The 20836-nt window shown below is 37.0% G+C and overlaps 1 protein-coding gene across 2 annotated transcripts in view; it reads right to left on the reverse strand.

Annotated features, from left to right (window-relative positions):
• Positions 1 to 20836, reverse strand: part of hfp (Poly(U)-binding-splicing factor hfp) — a 579337-nt gene that overhangs the window by 140919 nt on the left and 417582 nt on the right. For both annotated transcript variants that reach the window (XM_067159786.2, XM_067159787.2), the window contains exon 11: positions 3876 to 3988. In XM_067159786.2, the coding sequence (XP_067015887.1) occupies positions 3876 to 3988 (113 nt within the window). The remainder of the gene's footprint in view (positions 1 to 3875; positions 3989 to 20836) is intronic.

Below are 20836 nucleotides of genomic sequence, written 5' to 3' on the forward strand. Positions count from 1 at the left end.
TGGCATGATGATGTTCGTCGAAGTGGAACTCCATTTCTCTTCATAAAATTAATCAAGCCTCGGCTAACCTTCAAATCCAAGACACTGATTCCATGTGCAGCGGCTATTTCTCATTCTTTAAAATATTGCATTTGGTGAGAAATGGCTTATCCAAAGTCGCATAAGAAAATCACATATTTAAGCAGATCCTCCTCTACTCGCGGAAACTTGCCGCTTTTCGGTCCGCGAAATGCATTGCAAGAGTTGTTGGCCGCTTGAAGTGTACTTCTGTTAATGCAGTAGCGCAAGTTTCATTTTGCATTGAATACTTGCTGCTCGCTGCCCCATTCCTGCATGTTTCGGCGTAACTGATCACCACGAGTTTGTAAGATGCAGTATTACTCGAATACTGTGGACTGACAAACAATTTTGAGATCACAGAATGTCCTGTAGCAGAAAAAGTTGTAAAATATGTTTGCATCAGACTGGAATAGAACGTCACTAGTCAGTTTTAGGCTGATTCTCTCACTGAACTAGGGCAGTGGGAATTGCTGCCAGCTAATAACAGCACGTTGCCCTGTATTTGGAATGCCCGCTTTCGCAATAGGAAGGCTGCTACTTGACACCTTTACAGTAGAAGTCCGTTATAGCGAGAAATCGTAACAGCGAAAAATTTACTCGCTATAACGGATTGCCATTATAACCGATTTTTGTATAAAAGTCGGAAAACCCCCCATTCTCATTAAAATCGGTATGAAACAGCAATCAGTTTGTTCAAAACTTGCGTTTCCGCAGATGATATCCACACTACGGTTTACTTGTTCTTTTGTAATCTGATACAACGTGAAAGCGTATGTTTAATTTAATTCTGAAAACAATATAGTACCGTATTTCTCCGAATCCAAGATGAACCCCACTTTTTCCTTAAAAAATTTAAATCAGGCTCAAAAAGAACTTTGGAAAATCATATGAATGCCTTATTGGCAAACAAGGAAGCACTGTACCACTGTTCAAAAAAGGAAATAGGAAGATAAGTGAAAATTATAGTGGTATAACCCTATGATCACATAGGCTAAAAATAATGCAGAAAGTCACAGACAAAAGACTGAGGGATATAACAGAAACACAGTTAGAGGAAGAACAATATTGCTTTAGACCGAATACATCAACGATAGACTTGATATTTACAGTGTGAACGATAATGGAAAAACATCTAGAGAGGAATAAGGAAATCATCATATTTTTGGATTTGGAAAAAGCTTATGATACAGTTAAGAGAAAACATGTATGGGAATGCTTACTGAACAGGAATGTACCAAAATCATTAAATAACATAATAAAAATGTATCATGAGAGTAAAAGCAGTGTACAAGTGGGGAGTGGCGACTCAAACATTTTATACAAGAAAAGGTCTCAAGCATTGTCGCCATTTCTGTTTATCATATTGATGGATGAAATCATAAAACGTGTAAAACACGAGTATCAGTAGTGATGAGGTGAATGCCTTGGTATTTGCAGATGATGTGGTGATTTGCAGATGGGGAGAAAGGGAAGTACAAAGGAGACTGTACATTTGGAATGAAAATCTGAAGGAGATTGTAATAGTAAATAGTAAGAAAGCTGTAGCCATGCATTGTAGAAAAGAGAAGCCAAGTGAGAGAATGTACAACAGTTTACATATCTGGGTAGCATTATTTATGGAAGTAATGAAATCAACCCTGAAATGAAAATAAAGGTACAATATTTTATCATCAAGCCCACAGAGCTTTTATGCGATGACAAGGTACACAAGAGAACAAAATTAACATTATATAAACAGTATTTCATACCAATTGTAAGATACGGACTAGAAATGCTGGTAACTAAAGAGAGACAAGATAGCAGAAATGAAATGTTTAGGAACATCGGTTAAAAAGACAAGAAATAGAATTCAAAATATTAAAATCAAAGAAGACCTCTAAATATAGAACTGTTAGTACAGAACAGAGGCAAGACGGAGATGATTCGGACATGTAAAAGGAATGAGAAAAGAACGGGTAGCAAAGAAGTTAAAGGAAAGAGACCATTTGGAAGACCGAGAAAGAAGGTGGATGGATCAGATTTGGAAGGACATTAGAGAAGCTGGATTGGATGTGGAAGAAATAATGAAGCAGGAAAAGTGGAAGGACAGAAAAGAGTGGAGGCAACTAGTTAACCACACCTGGGCGACTGGATTGGGACATTGATGATGATGCGATACCATATCAAATAAGCAGTATCTATACCAAAACTTCCTCACTTACTTTATATTAACATACAAGCCGACATTTATCACTGCCTGGCATGATTAAGAAAAATATAATATATAAATCGGTGGAAATCAAGGTCATCCGCATAATACCTAATTTTCGTCGTGTGAATTAGCATCATCAGTATCAGAATTAGGTTAAGGTTGCAAGGTTTTACGTACGCCAGAGTCATCAAAATCGCCTCCTTCTGTTTCCTCTAATACATTGCTAGCATAGGGACTATGACATCCATGATCGATAACCTGAAATTTTTTTAATATATATAACCTAGCAATATTGTCCGCCTTCTTAGCGTAACAGTTAGTTCTATTAGCTGCATTCCTCGGAGGCCCGGCTTCGATTCCCGGTACCGCCAGAAATTTAAGAATGGCAGAAGGGCTGATATGTGGTTGAAATAGTACATGCAGCTCACCTCCAATGGGGATGTGCCTGGAAAGAGCTGCACCACCTCGGAATGAGGACACAAGTTTACTTTTTACTTTTACCTAGCATTATTTAGTAGCTGTAACTTCCATAATGTAAAGTACTGACTAACACCAATTTAGAGCAAGAAATATAAGAGAGATTCTGTATTTTCAACTCTAGGTTCTTTCAGTCTTCCACCACTTCTTCTTGCCAGCGCATTGCCATCACAACTCCTTTTGAAGACATTTTAAATCAAATTGTCGTTCTGCACCTTACGCAATTATCGCAGTTGTGTAAACAGTCAGAAGATTGAGCAACAAAACAAGAGTCTACCACTTTGGGTCTAGAACATTGCTGTATTTCTTAAAACTTAAAAAATAAAATAAAAACACTATCTGAAGCAACGGATGATGAGGGAAACCAAGTGGACTTTAATACAGCATTCAGAAAGTTCACGTCAATAGAACAATTACAAAACACAGTAGTACAGATGGTAATAAATGTCATTACACGATTTTAAAATGAGATGAAGTTTATCTTGCCATCTACAGGACGACCTTCAAATACACTTGGCAGGAAGCCAAGAGAAACAAAATAGACAATACTCATGGCAGATTACATAGAAAGGAATCCCTCTATTCCTTCCGCCTCATTTGGTTATGTCATACAGAGATTTCCAACTGGTATTTCTCTCGACTTCTTCGCTCTACTTTTTCTCGCAACATATGTACTAACAAAATTTTGCACCCGTTTCCCCCATTCATTTATCTGTAAATATGTGCTGGTCATAAAATAAACTTTCCTCTAAGTTGACCTTATTGATGTAATTCATAAAAATATAAACAACTGCCAAATGTTTATTTCTGTCAAGTTCATGACAACATTAAAAATCCACAGTTCAAGTTATTACCCACAAAGAATTATGAACAAGAATTTTTCTGATAACCTGTCATGGAATCTGCAGTTATAAAAAAAAAAAGAGGTAAATCTGTCTGGATTGGTGGTGTTAAGTATGAATTCAAGGGTTATACCAGTAACTGCCTGGAGTAATCCAGGAGAAGTTACAGTCAGTGTAGCCACAACCATACCAAAGCTCATATAATAATATTCTTACCAGTACCGCAGCGAGGCATAATTTTAACACCAAAGTAGTCTCAAAATAGTAACAGAATTTTTTTTAATTAGGTTAACTGAAAATAATACCTGCGCTTGTTCTTGAGCTCTTCTGAGGGCATCTTGCGGATTTCCAACTTGAGGCTGGGTAGCCAGAGTTGGTGTTAACACTACAGGTGGTGGGATAACTGCAACAGGTTGACCTGAAGAAATCAAAGGAATATAAAATATGCCAGTTTACACTCTCAAATGTTTAACAAGAAAACTACATTTCACAGGGTAAATTGAACACAATCAGTTAATAAGAAGTTGTTCTTAAATGATACCATTAAATTAATTTCATGACTGGCAAAATAGAGTGGATCACAAATATTTTAGGAAATCCCATTCTCCATGCAATCACAGTTTTCATAAAACAAAATGTACACTTCATGGCAATTAACCATTTAAAGGAGAATTTAAAAAATGTTTACTAACATGACACACTGAAAATCTCTGGATCATTTTAGCAATTACATAATTTTTTAGATTATTTTCTGCACAAAATGCTTTTTGGATTTCTGTTTCCAAAACACTCTCTCTTTTGCAGCCTTAAGAGACTTCTCAGGAAGCTGCACACTTAGGCTCAGGGAATGATCTCCCATTAACTTGCAGCATCCCCATGCCGTTTCCGGGAATCAATGGTGCAGCGGCAAACAATTTTCATCAGTATGCCCATGTGTGCTCAACGAAATTTACACCAGAGCTGTCCAAAGTTTTTATCCCAGTAGCACTAGTGAAGTTCACTCACACGGCCTGCAGTCAAGTATTATTGTGGATAAGCAGAATTTTTTCTCCAATACTACTTTAGGTTTTTCTCCAATACTACCTTAGGTCCCCTTTATGGACACCAATATCTTGAGGTCAATGTAGGGCTTGCGTGCTCATTTATACCAAGGGCTATTGCCAGTCCAGGGTCACCCATGCTGGATTGGTCTCGCAGTAGAGGCAGACTTGCCTGAGATTTACCTCTGCTCCTCCTTTGTAAGTTCTTTTGCTTTTTTCCTATACAAACAATATTAATTTTAATGCTCTTCCTCTTCTCTTACTGCCCCTGGCCAGAGAGAGAAAGAGAGAGAGTGTGTGCGTGCGTGCATGTGTATATGCGTGTGTTTTTTTTTTTCAGTCCACACTCAAATCACAAACTTTGGGTTGTGGACAGGTGAAAAATGACTACTGGGCGAGCAGTTACTAGCGGAAGATGTCTACATACATGTTACCCCCTGAAGTAAACTGCATGAGGGGTTCAACCAACGTCCACTCTTTTTGGCCCCTAAGTACTCTTGAGATCAATAACGAAGCCTGGTGCCTTATCTTTGTCACAGAGCTGCACCCTCAAAAGGTGTCCAAAAAGACTATCAGGAAGAAATGTTTCAATCCTGAAGAGCTATCAACTTGAGAAGTTGGCAAAAATTCTTAGCCCTGATTCCTGGTTGCCTCCAGGGCAGACAGGCAATTTCCTACCTGAGCTTGAATAGTAAGGCAGCAGAAAGCTATGTTGGAGTAGTAGAGATGCAGACATTACCTGATCATTCTGTACTTTTCAAAACTACTATGGTTGAAAAGTCTTGGATGTTGGGTAGTTTCATACATAATACAGCTCAAGAAGTGTGACAGGGACAAGCTTCACAATACAGGAATTTTCACCCCAACATTAATTTGCAGTCACTGGCAAACTGAATTAAGTTATCAGTAATTAACTTGACTGTATGTCCATACATTTCAGCTCTTATGGGCTGCTACAACTGTCAAGAGATTTAGTACAACTTGATGCATAGCCACAGATCAGCAACACATGGAAAAGTACAAGAACATCTTTCGAAGGAAGTAGCATACTTTCAATCAACAAGACCTACTATAACATAGAACTCAACTGACAGCACCCTTAAAAGCCACTGCGAGATGCAAGAGAATATAGTGGCAGCACAGTTCAACAATAGGAGCAAGTATTACTCAATGACACATCATAATCCAGTCTGATCACCAGATAGCAGAGAAAATGTCTGGAGGACAGCAGGAGAACTATAATTCTCATGCACAATTTCACAGAGGCTTGGTATTTGAAGTGATGGTGTGTGTTGGGAAGAAGCTTCATAGCTGGCCTAAAAACAGAGCATAGGATCCCTAGACCACATCAGTATATATAGTAAATCCTTTTGGCATTCATGACTACTTTATTCTACATGTTAAGAACTCAACAAACATAGTGAAATATATGCAAAATATTTTAGCATAGAACATACGCCACTAAAGTTCTGTCATCTGAGCTGTGCAAATATGGTCAAGGCATTCTCGCTCTTCATAATATATGTGCTGCAGGTTAGTATATTTCCAAAACATTATTACCCAAGAGGTTTTGTTCCGGCAACGACGATATAACACTAAAATTTTGCTTAAGTACGAGTTGAACTTGGTAGTCAAGGGTTCGACTCCTTAGTCATGTTTTTCACTAAATGATATCACTTGTTGACGATTCAATTTGCATAAGATGTTCCTCGTGAGAGCTTTGAAGTAAGTGTTGCATCACGGCCGTGCTGTTGCCTGTGGTCTAGAGTTTCTATGTTGTAACAATGTGCGAGGCGGAGACCAAGCTTTGAACCAAGGTTCTTGAGATGTTCGCAGTGTTCTGATTTTAAAACTACGTCCGGTTTGACCTAGGTACAAACTATTGCAGTCTTGACATGAAAACCTATTGACACCTGATTTTGGAAAAGAACTACTTTTATTTATTGACGTAGAGTTATGTAGGATCTCTGGTATGAAAGGTTATTTTAACATTACATTTATTAAAAAACCTTAGTGACGTTATATATTTCCTCATTAAAGGTAAATGTTGAGAACGTGACAGTACTAGTTTTGTCTCTTATTAAGTTGATTTTTGGGCCATATTTGAATTTATTGATTATTCTTTTAAAAAGGGCTTCATTAAATCCATTAAATTTTGCTACAGAATGAATGATGTTTTTATTCCTTCTTGTCAAACAAGCGACAAAATCTTTACTCATCATCATCATCCTGAACCATCTCCAGTTTCCCGGGTGTGGTATATGAGCCTCTGCCACCTCTCCTGTCCTTGTACCATTCCTCCTCCACCAACTTGTCCCAATCATTACCTCTCAGCAGTACATCGTTTTTAACAAAATCAATCCATTTCATTCTTGGCCTTCCCACGGGTCATCTTCCTTCTACTTTTCTGTCAAATTCCTTCCTTCCAGTCCTGTTTACCGGCATCCTCTTCATGTGACCAAACCACTTCAGTCTTGATATCTGAATCTTATTGAGGAGAGAATAATCTATTCCTACTGCTCTAATTTTCTCATTCCTAATCTTGTCTTTCCTGGTTTTCTGGATCATAGTGCGTAGGAATTTCATTTCAGCTGCCTTAAGTTTGGAATTATCTCTATTGGTCAGTATTGTGGTTTCGAGACTATATGTAAGAATTGGTGTATAATAAGACTTATACAATGTCATTTTTGTTTTCATGGGTATTTGCTCATCCCACAGGAGGTGTCTTACCTGGTGGTAAAATTGTGTTGCCTTATTGATTCGATTGTTCACCTCATGTTTTGCTATAGAGCGTTCCAACCTTAAATTGCAGTACAGCGGTAATGGGATAATTCCATCTCTTTCCTTCTCCCATGTTTTGCAGGTAGCGCTGTCCTACTATAATGCAGCGGGTTTGCCAAATATCCGTAAATCAGAATGTTATCGGTTAAAATGGGTAAATATCGTTTTATGTACAGAATTTCAAGGCGCATTCGATGCCATTAACAAAAAAAAATGTTAAAACATAATTTAGTGTGAAAATGGTAATATAACGGAAAGTTTCGCCAAATGCAAAATCTTCATTGCATAGAACTTATGTGATAACTCCTATTTTATATTCATTACTTTCCTATTTTTTTCACTACTGGTAAAGAAACATTTCAGCTTGATGTAGATAAGTTTATTTTTAAATTTAAATGATAACAAAATGCAGTATATGCATTGATTTTCAGTCATGTTAAGGGAATTTTATGTACAGGCACGAAAAAGTCAGCCGCTTGCCAGTGTCTTTCCTATTGAATTTGCATGGGGGGTCAAAGCGAGGCAAATGGTCTTCATATATGGAAGTTATTTTCAAAACAATCCCGAAGTTCTTATCTTGCTTAGTTCTTAATTTGTGACAGGAAGAATATCTCCTTGAATTTTGGATTTGCGCGTGACTTGGCTGGCTAAGTACCGGTAGTGATCTCCCAAACATGCGTTTTTAACATTTCCAGACAGTCGCATGCAGTGCAGTGCTCATTTCATCAGTAGTATGTATAATAGTGATTAAATTCATATCAGTGACATATGTACAATTCTTGAGGGCAAGTTTATTGCGTTTGTGTGGTTCGTGAGTTCGTGCGTGGGGATCTAATTTTGAAGAAAAAGTGTAGAAGGATCATGGTGTGGTTAAAGCAATGCAAACGGTCGTCGGATATGGAAGTTGTTATTAAATCATACCTCAAGTCCTTATCTCGTTATCTCTTAATTTATGACAGGGAGAACGTCTCGTTTGTTTACGTTTCACGAGTGACTCGGCTGGCTGAGCTTTTAAATATACTGATAGCCGTGTGCAACGGTGTTCATTTAATCAGCATTATAAGATTTATTAAATAAAGATCAGTGATATATATATAATATTTAATGGCGTGTGGCCTCCGAAGAGGACTAGTGCAGGTCTTTCGAGTTGACGCCGCATAGGCGACCTGCGCGTCTATAAGAATTGGGACCTACCTGTGAAGAATTATAATGCTGAAGACGGCACACCCCAGCCCCCGAGCCATTGGAATCAACTAATGAAGGTTAAAATCCCCGACCCGGCTGGGAATCGAACCCGCGGCCCTCTGGACTAAATGCCAGCACGCTAACCATTTAGCCATGGAGCCGGACAAAATCAGTGATAAATGTATAGTTCTTGAGGACAAGTGGATTGTGTTCATTGTGTTTGTATAGTCTGTGTAGTTGTCAGTTCGTGCTCGTGCGGGGGGTTCTTAGTTCGAAGAAAAAGTGCAGAAGGATGTACAATGGATCGTCAAATTAAGAAGAAACGTTCCGTAGGTAAACTCAGGGGAAAAGAACGCAATATTTTAATGAGTATCCTGGATTATTTTTTAAAGTCTATGAATATGAGCAGCGCAGTCAGTGAAACTGCTTAAGCTACAAGTTGTTCCGAAAAAACAACCTATGCTATAAGGAAGGAACACACACATGGTCCTTTGCGAACTCCCGCAAAAAGCAAAAAAGCAAAAGCAGAAGGACGGCAGAAAAAGGAAAATTAAATATGATGAAATTGAGCAAAGTGGAGTGCGTCGAGTAAATGGAGAAGATTCTTTGCCACGATTTTCCAAAACTACGTTGTATCGCTTCTTACATGATATAGGCTTCCGTTATTTAAGACAGGGTAATAAAGCAGCTTTCACTGAAACCGATGAAATAATTAATTGTAGGCACAGATATCTCAGGGAGATAAAATGTTTGAGGGCACTAATTAAAGCTATAATTTACAAAGATGAATCGTGGGTAAATATTGGGCAGACAGTGGCAAAAGAATGGAAGGATACGACAGTGAAAAGTGCACGGCAGGACGCCATTGAAGGGGTGAGTTCGGGCTTAGGCCCCCGAAAAGCCGAGGACCGTGATTTGCCTTAGTCCACGCGGGTAATGAACATGGTTTTGTTCCAAATGCTGAACTAACATTTATATGCCATAAAAACATAAGACAATTGGGCAAATTACGTGAAGGAAGTAATGAAAAATGAAAAGAGATTTATGGAAAGCAGACGAATTACAGGACGATGTCGATGATGAAAAGTTTTTAAAACGACTTTCTTCATCGCCCGGATCATTCTCAAGTTCATCTCCCGAACCCAGTTCATCGAAAGCGGGAAGATCAGGCCTTGCAGAAATGATACAAGGTGTATGTCCAATGTCTGAGAGCAACGCCAATGATTAAGGTGTGTTGTATTTATTTTACCATCCTACAAATATCAATTCATGAATGAATGAACTTTAAATTACAAAATTACAAACGAAAAATGTGGAACTGTGACGCCCTGTTTGAGTCACACTCGAGCGTGATTTTCACAAGTCGATTTCGCAACAGCGCGCTCCATCTACGCTGTACTGCAATTTAAGTTTGGAACGCTCTATACGTTGTCATTTGACATAACGCTACCCAAGTATTTGAAAACTGGAACACTGTCCAGTAGGGCTTCATTTAACACGACTATTGGTTCTGCTCCTTCCCCATACACTTTCATCACCACCGTCTTGGTCTTGCTGATGTTTAAACCATATTTCTTAAACTCCTCATTCCAGCTTTGCATTCCCTCGCCCAATTCCTCTTCTGAGTCACTCCAGATTGCAAAATCATGTGCAAGTGTGAAGGCTTTGATATCTTTGGTCAAAGAAAATATACATTATATTTCTAGTCAACAAGTAATAATATTTAATGAAAAAAGTGACCCTTGGCTACCAAGTTCAACTTGGACTTAAGCAAAGTTTTAGTGTTATATGTATTCCTAAAAAACTATGTTTGTTGAGTTCTTAACTCATGTTTGTATGATCAGATTGCTATTTTAATTCACCTTCCATGTATTGTTCGAATAATGACTGTCAGTTCTGAACTTGTGATTGAAGATCTATTCACTATTTTATTCCCTACTTTACTCATATTTAAGCATAATGTTATAATATTTTGTGTATTGTGTATGTTTGTATATATGTACCTATGCTTATTTCCCACATTTTGGCTGAAGATGACTCTAAATAGCATTGCAACTAGTCCCAAGTAAATATGTTGTAACTTAACCATTATAACATTTATGTATTGAAACGGAGGACCCTCTCTTACGTTCTCAGTTCAATACTTATATAAGATGAAATTCTTAAATTTAAACCCTTCACTGTATCACTTAACACAGAATACATTTCTAACTTCTGAATGGAATGCGAAATACAAGCACAAACAGGCTTACTGGGTTATTCAGCAATATCAATGAAAACCGGAGAACAAAACTAAGCTTCCCCGAGGCTAATGGCTTTCTTCCCGAAGCTATACTTAACTCTAAATTTCCGGAAATCAAGGTCATTTCCTGTTTCCATGGAACCTTCCCTGACCTGCCTCCTGTGGCGAGGGCTATAATCTTGGTTGGAAAACACGTTCCTTTCTCAAGGGATGACAAAGAACAATTTCAGGGCTTGGAAAAATGTGTCCGTACTGAGCGATAGTAATGAAAATTTGTGACTCGATAAGCGAAGTCTTTCTAAACAGATTTAATATAACTTGAAACAGGACTTCAATTTTATGATGTGCTAAGCAAGAAATCAACTTAATGAGGAATGCACTACAAGGTTTCACTGTATTTCCTCGCGTCTGATTAAATTTTGGAAAGTCTATTTGCGAGTGATTTATAGCGAAAAGGTTATCAATACTCTATAGACACATGAAATATGTTTTCATGACACGTATGAGGTTAAGTGGCTGTTTGAATGAGAACACTGTACGCAACGATTGCCACAGAAGCCACTGGTGTGATACAGCTCCAATATTCAGAATGAAAAGCCGTAGTATCTGCGATTATGAAAGTTTTGAGCAAACGATTGCCATTACATAGCAATTTTAATGAGTGTCGTTTTTCCCGACTTGTACGAAAATTTGGATATAATGACAATCCACTATAGCGACTAATTACAAGAATTTGGATATAACGACAATCCACTATGATACAGATGTTGATTCCCATAGGGAATCTGCAATATTTGTTCCGAATGAGTAAATTTATAATACTGATATAAGTGGTCCGTTATTGGACATTATAAAATTTCCACCTAACTCATTCCTGGTTGGCAGCGTTTCGCCCCCGTGTACTATGCTGGGCTCATCAGTTGGTACAATTTACAATGACCAATAACGGACCATTTATATGGGTATTACAATCCACTATAGCAAGTAAAATTTTTGCCATTATGAATTCTCGCTATAATGGACTTTTACTATATTTAATTTCCAAGAGAATAAAACTCCTAAATATTTTTGAAAATTATTTCAATATGCAAAGCTGACGGTAGCAGGAATGGTCCAGCATCAAATTGTATGGTCTTGAGCAAGCGTGTCCCAGGTTTGTGGATTGAGACCTTAGTGTGCTTAAACTGGTCCTTGTAGCAAGTCAAGGGGAATCAACGGGGTCTGGTGCCATAACAAAGTTCACCATACAGGGTTTGACGACAAAATCTTGTTTCACTCATTCATCGGACATGGCCAATCCATTTAAGCTGATGACTGGTGGACGATTCTATGATCTTGGCATGCGCTTTCTCATGAACAAGTCACGTTGGTAAATAGTCCAAGTTGCACAACTGTACAGCACCGGTGTGATGACACTACCATGAGTTCTGTCCTCGGGGTAAGGTCTTTATTCATGAACACCCGGTGTGATAGTCATCCAAATGCTGCATAGGCAGCACCAATTCTCTTTTCCACATTTTGATCACGAGAACAGCGCACAGATAGGATACTACCAAGTAAGAAAAGTGGTCTATTTGCTCCAGTGGAGTATCTGAAATGTTGAAATGGGGGAGGGTTGTGCCCGGTGAAGTTAGTGCCAGGACCGTGGTCTTTTGAACGTTTATGGTGAGACCAAAATGATCACATGCATTCTTGTAGCAGTTAACTGACTGTTGCAATTCTCTGGCGTGAGTGTATGTGATGCAGCATCACCTGCATACACTATTTTGGTTACCTTTTTAACTTGGATGAGCCTCCGGGATCGAAGACTTGCCAGGTTGAAAAGTCCTCCTTCAAAACGATACCTAACCTCCATACCTACATTGTTTGTAGAAGATTCATGTAGCATGCCAGCCAACAATAATGCAAATAGTGTTGGGGCAAGCACACACCCCTGTTTCAGTCCATGAGTAACAGGAAATTCATCCGAGATCCTATTCTGATGGCAAAACTGTCCGGTCGTGCCATCATAGAGGGCGTGAACCAGGTCAACAAAATGCTAAGGGCAGCCAAAGTGTTTCAGTACTGCAGAGATAGCAGATCTTGGAAATGAGTCAAATGCCTTTTCCAGGTAATAAAAGACTAAGAAGAGAGGACTGTGTTCCTCTCTGCATTTTTCCTGAAGTTCCCTTCCACAGAAAATCAGTTCAGTTGTGCCTCTAGAAGGTTTAAACCCACACTGGGACTCTGGGAGGACTCTCTCAGACATAACCTGTAAGCATTTATTCAGAGTTCTTGCAAGAAATTTACCTACAATAGATAGTGGCGATATACCCCAATAGTTACCATATACACTGTGATCACCTTTCTTGAAGATTGTGTTGATAGTGTCATTTTTTTTGTTTGCTGGGTACTTCTCCGACTTCCCAAATTGTGAGGATGAGACTGAAAATCCTCGTTTTGAGTGACTGACCACCAGCTTGAATCAACTCCACAGGGATGTTACCTGGGCCAGGTGCCTTTCTGGGTTTCAGACAATTGAGAACTGCACTGAATTCTTGGTAAATTGGCGGAACTACCATCCATGGTTATTCAGACTGTTGAGGCACGTGAAGGAAGTCGTGATTAGTGGTAGGACGACTCAGAAGGGTGGAGAAATGCTCCTACCAACGCTCCAGGATTTCATGGCTGTCAAAAAGAATAAGTGTACCTGTTGAAGAGCGAGATGGACCGTACAGCTGTTTTATTCCTGTGTAAACGTTTCTCGGGTCCCGAGCACCAGTGTGTTTCTGAAGTTCCTGAGCTTTCCGTTGCCCCTATGCAATCTTAATTTCTCTTATCTTTGTCATGTTCTCTTGAGTTCTAAATAATGTGGTTTCTTCGTGTTGGAGGATGGATTTTGAAGATGGCATAGATAGGCCTCCCTTTTTGCGTTGATGAGAGAAAAAATTTCCTCATTGCTGTCGTAAAAACCAGTCTTTTCTCTTCTGCTTTATAAAAACAAAGGTTTCTTCAGCTGACTTTCTTCTGCAAAGAGGCCCGTTCTTCCTGAACGTCATTTGTGCTAACTGGGTTAACTGTTAGCTCTACATTGATCATATTCTGAAATTCTGTGGCAAAGGATTCATCCTGAAGTTATGTTAAACTTTCTTCTGGTCAAGAGTTGAAGATGCCTAAGTGGTTTAGGGGCTTTAGAGATCATGAGTTGTCAAGTAAGGAGAAGTAAGGAGTTTGTGAGCAGTCCAACAATCATAAATATTTCTTGCTTTTCTGGTAATAGGTACATCCTCCTTATCACAACGCTGTGTAATGATATAATCAAGAATGTGCCAATACTTGGATCGAGGATGCATCCATGTGGTCTTGAAGCAATTAGGCAGTCGAAACCGAGTGTTGGTGATGAGTTCATGTTGTGCACAAAGACTGAGAAGTAACAGTGACTTCGCATTTAATTGCCAACTTCTTCCTTATCCATCACATTCTTCCATCTCTCTCCCAACTCTGGCATTGAAATCGCCAAGGAGTAACAGCTTATCAGCAGATGGTACCTTGAGGATGGTTGTGCTCAACTGATTGTAAAACTCATCCTTTACATCATCATCACCTAGGGTTGGAGCCTAGGTAGATATGAACGTCATAACAGTACCTCCATTAAAAATTAAATAATTGAAGTTCAACCAATTCAATACATAAAAGAAAGAAATGTAGTAATTACATTCTTATTTAAATGGGACCGGTTTCGACCCTAGTCCAGGTCATCGTCAGCCGTAAAAACAAGTAGGCGAAATCACACAATGTTTATGAATATTGGAGAAATGGGTCAGTTTCACACTCTGTCAGGCACAAAGTCACAACACTATCAAATAATATATGAAGATTATAAATAAACTTGAAGTCGCAGACGAATAGATTTGTAGAAGCAAACCGCCAGTTCCCGGTGATCAGCGCGGCACATTCAAGGTCATGCGCTGCGGTCTCGAACGCCAAAGTAGAGTGGAGAATGTCTTGAAGGTCCAATATTTGTCTCGGTTGCGGGAAGTTAAGTACGTATATAAAAAATATACGACGCAAATCAGTATAATTGAATGAGAACTTGTGCTCCTGCTAAGTTCTTGGAAAACAGTTGACTTGAAAAAACAATTGTAAAGAGAAAAAAATGTAGTAAAAAGCGCAATATCGGAAAACAAATGAAAACTTATATGCACAGTGCGCTATTTTTTAAATTGAAAAAATTATTAGGACATGATTGAAGTAGTCGACGTAGGCGCAAGACAAGAGTTAAAATTTGAAAGAGGAGAACCGAAATGAAGGTCGATTGTTTTTTTTTTAATAAATAGAGAAGGTAGAATAAATTAACAGAGGAAGAGTGATAGTGAAAAAAGAGAAAAAATAAAAGAGATTGAAGTTAGATGGTATTGAGGAAGGATAAGATAGGGAAAATGAAGGAGGGGTAGTTTAGGGTGGGTTAGGAGGGTGGGTTATTGGAGGTAGAAAATGTGGGTGGGAACTTTGTAAGGCATGGAAAATAGAATTGGGGTTTTGGAATTTGGAATTTTTGAGAAGAAGAATTAGGAAGTCAAAAAGGATATTTGGTGAAACTATGCTTGGAGTCTTGTATGTGCTGTCCTATGGCAGAGAATCTCTTGTATTTAATGGCGTTGACATGTTCAGACTACCTGATATTGAAGTTGCGGCCAGTTTGTCCGACGTAGGAGGAATTGCAGTTGTTGCATTTGAATCTGTGTACACCAGATTTAGAAAAAGCATTAGACTTATTTAGAGATTTAGAGTTGTGTAAGATATCAAGATTTCTATTGTTAGTTCTAAAAGAAATTTTCATGTTATGTTTTTTAAAAATATTAGTTATTTTATAAGCATCCTGAGTGAAAGTGAAGGTGGAAAAACCAGTTGGTTTTATTGTGTCTTTAGATAAAGGGGTTTTTGCACGGTGTTTGAATTTGTTGATGCGGTTAATGAAGGAGTTGTTAAAGCCATTAAATTTAGCAATGTTGCGGATGGTGTTTAATTCATTATTTAAATCTTTTTTGGACATAGGGGTGTTGAAGGCACAAAAAATTAAGCTGTTATAAGTAGCACGTTTATGAGCTTGGGGGTGCGAAGAATCTTGTCTTATTGTAGTTGCTGTTTGGGTTGGTTTTCTGAAAATTTTGTAAGATAAAGAGGAAGGATGTCTAGTAATAGTTAGGTCTAGAAAATTAAGAGTTTGGTTGTGTTCTAATTCGAGGGTGAATTTAATGTTAAGAGTCTAAGTTGTTGAGATGAAGAAGTGTAGAGGCTGCGTTGGTTGATTACTCATTTAATATTACTAATGTGTCGTCGACATATCTCGCCCAAAAGAGGATGTTGGAGAAATTATTATTATTATTAATTTTAGTGTTTTCTAAGAAGTCGAGGTAAATTTCAGCAAGAATGCCAGAAGCTGGTGAGCCCATAGCCAAGCCATCTTGTTGATAAATGGTGTTGTCAAAGGTAAAATAATTATTGTTGAGAACTAATTTTAAAATAGACATGAAGTCTTGAATTTCAAGTTTACTTAGGTTACTGAATTTGTTTAGGTTGTTGTTTATAATGGGGAATAATTTTGAAATTGGAATACTAGGGTACATGTTCACAATGTCAAAAGAATGGAGAGAAAAATTTGGTTGGATTTCAAAATTCTTTAATTTGTTAATTAGATCAGAAGTGTTTTTGATAGATTTGTTGGATAAAAATCGATAATTTAGTAAAAATGTTTGGATAAATTCAGAAGTGTTGTATAGGGGACTGGGTCTGTAATTGATTATTGGACGGATGGGAATGTTAGTTTTGTGAATTTTAGGGAGTGCTTTGGCAGTGGGTAGTCCCGGGTTCATGTTTATTAATTTAGTTTTTTCTTGATCTGTGAGGAGAAAGGAAGCGTTTTTTAAAGTATGTTTGAGTAGGCGTTGGATTTTTGTGGTTGGGTCTTTTTTTACTATAGAAAAAGAAGGGTCACTGAAAAAGTTTTTGGTTTTATCAAATGTACCGTTTTCATCGTCCTGATATCGGAATGAAGGTCGTCATACGAAGTTATAAGTTTGCCATGCACGGTAATGATCGCGAAGATTACGTAATTGGGCCATACGTCAGAAAGGAATGCATATGTTAAATAAATTAGGCCGTGATTTCGAAGTGTATACATTTTACGAACGTGTATATATTCAAGAAGGCCGTGCACGTGACGGCAAAGATATTTATTTGATGAATTAAAGATGCCTAGATCACGGACCGAGACGGAAAATTGTCAAGGATCCATGCGGCCGTGATAAAATAATAGAGGGTTTCAAAATTGTTAAAACAAGAACAAGAAGCTGAACAATAAGAAAAATCCGTAACGTAAATCGAAATAAATTTATCCTCAAGAAGTAAAGCCAATCTTCGTGTGAATAGAAGGGAGATATTGTAGAAGTTACTGACTGGAGAACTTGCGAAGTGAGAGAATATTTGGAAAACAAACATACACAAAGGAATATCGTGAAGAAAGAGTTAGGAAATACCCGAACAGTAGTCGGAGTGGATACTCAAGTCCGTGTGAGCAACCAAGTTGAATATTACGCAGTATAGGTTGATTAGCCGAGCAGAAGAAAATATTTACGGAGATAACTTGAAATAATTTAACTGTTAAATTGCTACCAAAGATTAATATTGAAGTATTGTCCTAAAAACCTGATATTAGAGACAGACCTGATATTTATTCCTGAGAATATGAATATGAAATTAATTCACGATTTGGAAATGTTTCTTTCTGTTATGATTGACTGCAACAACATGATGAGAGGCTAAACCAAAGATGGAGCCGGCTGTCTGACGGAAACCGCCCAGCTGTTCTGCTATCTCGAGTCCCAAAATCACAACCTGATGGTGACGTAGCAGAGGATGGAGCCGTACGACGCAATCCCTAGATGACAACATCAAGGCCAAAGCCGACCATCTAACGTCAGTGATCACAAGATAAGTTCCAAAGAGTTACTTTATTTTCTTGAAATTGATATGCAGTAAATTTGTAGTGGTAGTTATAGTGTATATTTGGTACGTTGTTTTACCTAGTTCTTCGTGATTAAATCACAGACATTACCATCTTCGAAACGAGATTGTCCATGTTGAATTATTATTATTAATAGGGGAATAGGTACCTCTTCCAGATTTTACAATCTATGCCATAATATAGGAATGCTTAAAGCTAAACCAGAAGAGAACTGAAATGTAATTTCTAACCATTATAGGATAAAAACACCGTATTTAAAGTGACGTAACCTTAATTATATATTCTTGAAGAAGATAGTTGATTTACGAATAACCTAAATGTGATTGACGAAACGACGCAATGAAATGTGAGTACATATTAACTTATTTGATTTATATATGCATTTCATTTTTAGGCTAGCGTGTTTACGCGTATAATATATGGATTTTAACCCAAAAGAGCACCATTGTAGTAAAGTAATATGATGTTGGAATGATTTGCCGTCATGTTGGTGATGATAAATGTTTACATAGAGAATTAACGATTTGAGTGGCATGTTAATGTGCAATTGTGAATAATTATTCGTCGTGATATGTTTATGTGATTGAATTATGAGACATTATGGTAATTAATGTTAGTAGACGGAAAGATAGATATATTTATAGGTAGTTTTGGCGGTAAATACGACGTAGTATGGGCCGATGGTGATGATTACCTTTTTGCGGCAGAATAATAAAATGGTAATGAGTGGTATATAGGGTTAATAATACACGCGTACAATGAAATACATCGCACATTTCGTATATTTGGGTTACCATACACTGTCTTCGGAAGAAATATCCAAGTAGGAAATAAATGAAGGGAAACTTGTTGTCTTCATAGTTAATTTATACCAACGTTGTACTAAATATTATTGGAAGTTTGTTGTCAAGAATGAATTTGATTCAAAGAATAATCCCATAATTTAAAATCTTTACCGCAATTAAATATAAGAGGTAACCAAATGCATTCCTACGGAATCAGTGATACCTGATTAATTATTGCTAAACCCTAAAACATGTTTGGTACAATTTCTATTAGAACTACAATTATAATTAGACTTTGAACGATACCTACATTTATTTAAGGTGGTATTTGAATATTTTAATCAAATGATACGGTCGAGGAGAACAATATTTCTCATTTTAAGAACAAAATATATTTGAAATAGCCATTTTTGGGCCAAAATATTTGGAACTTACTTGTGATTACTAACGTTAAGACGCCGAAATGAGTGAATTGTGATGGAATGTTGAAGTGATAATGATGAAAATATTTTTTTAAAATTTTTTTTTAAATTATCAGTTGTTTTTTTATATAGAAGAAACAAGAACTGATGGACTTAAACTATATTTTATTAAGAAATTTAATTAGGATTAGGGACTTAGATTTATTTTCAACCTAAAGATTTCTTTATTAGAGAAGAAGATAATTAAATGATGATAATTATTAGTGGATTTTCTTTTGTGATTGCGGAATCAAGAAATAAAATATAGATTTTCTAATTTAGAGGTTATTATTTTAGGAGATAGGCTAATATTTTTAGGATTTAGGTAATCTTGAATTAATCCATTTAAAAAAATATTTTATTTATTTTCTTCACTTATATTCGGATGATTGGACTTGGAAAACATAATAATGATTTAGGATGATGAATGGTATCGATAATAATTTATTGAAGTAGAAATGTGGTGCCTCAGTTGACCTCACGGTAAAATAGTATGGTTCAAAAAAAGCAATTTAATTATCCCTGAGAGGTGTCACGAGGCAAAGTAAGGATTACCATATCATATATTCTGATAGGAGAATTTTTAAGTTACGATATCGCTAGAATTCTATGAGGCGATAACTGCGTATATGATGAATATTTAAAGTGAACTTAGCCAACGACACTTTGCATCAAATTTATTATGCATTCATCCATTAAATGATCTATTAGAGTGATGGGAGAGTGAGGGGAAAATAGCCGGAGCAATTGTTAGCCAAGTTAGCGTTCATATTAAAAATGGTCGCCCAATATGGTGCAAGGATGAAACTACCCCTTAGGATGGTGCACTAAGTAGTCAGTTTTATCCATTATGACAGTAGTGTTGCCTTTATCAGATTTGGTGATAATGAGATTATTGTCATTGATTTTCTTTTTAAGATCTGAAATGATTTTATTATCTTTAATTAAATTATTATTATTATTATTATTATTATTATTATTATTATTATTATTATTATTATTAAGAGAAGTGTTTTTGTTATTGTTAATGAAGACTTTTTCAAGTTTCCTTTTTACTTCATATCTGATTTCATCTTGTACATCTGTTGGCATTTTGTTAATGGCTATTTCAGATTCAATAATTAAATTGGTGGCTACATTGAAAGTGTTGAGATTGGGCCAATTGTGTTTGAAGCCCTTTGAAAGAATTGAGTTTTCAGCATCACTCCGAGTTGTTTTAGATAGATTTACGATGGGGGATGGAATTGTTCAATAGTTTTGGAGGGTGTGTTACGGTTCTTAAACTGGAATTTATGTGAAGAAGAGTTGTTCTTAAGAATTTTGAGTTTTTTCTCTAGGGTTCGTTGTTTGATTGACAGTACATGAAATAATTTATTGTCTACTTGAGTTAGGAAGAGGTTCCATTCTGCACTCGGGACAAGATTAGCAATTTCTAGATGTGTTTCGTATAATCTGTTGTTTAAAAATGATTTTTTCTTGTATAAGAAACGAATTTCGTTTTTTAACCAAATTTTGTTGGTTATTCTTTGGGTTTTTAACATGTGAGGAGAAGAAATGTTTTTTCTGGTACAACTTTGAAGAAATTTGGGGGTAACATTGTAGGATATGCATTGTTTCAGGAAGTCGATGTCTTTTCCTAATTTAGCGATCTTGATCTTAAGGCCCATGTAAGAGAAGGCTTTTTGTTTAGCTTGGTTAGCTTGTGCATTTAAAGATAAAAATTTCATTGTTCCGTATTGAAATTATTAACATTAAAAATTAAATAATTG

This window comes from Anabrus simplex, chromosome 1 (assembly GCF_040414725.1).
Source record: "Anabrus simplex isolate iqAnaSimp1 chromosome 1, ASM4041472v1, whole genome shotgun sequence".
In the NCBI taxonomy this organism is placed as follows: Eukaryota; Metazoa; Arthropoda; class Insecta; order Orthoptera; family Tettigoniidae; genus Anabrus; species Anabrus simplex.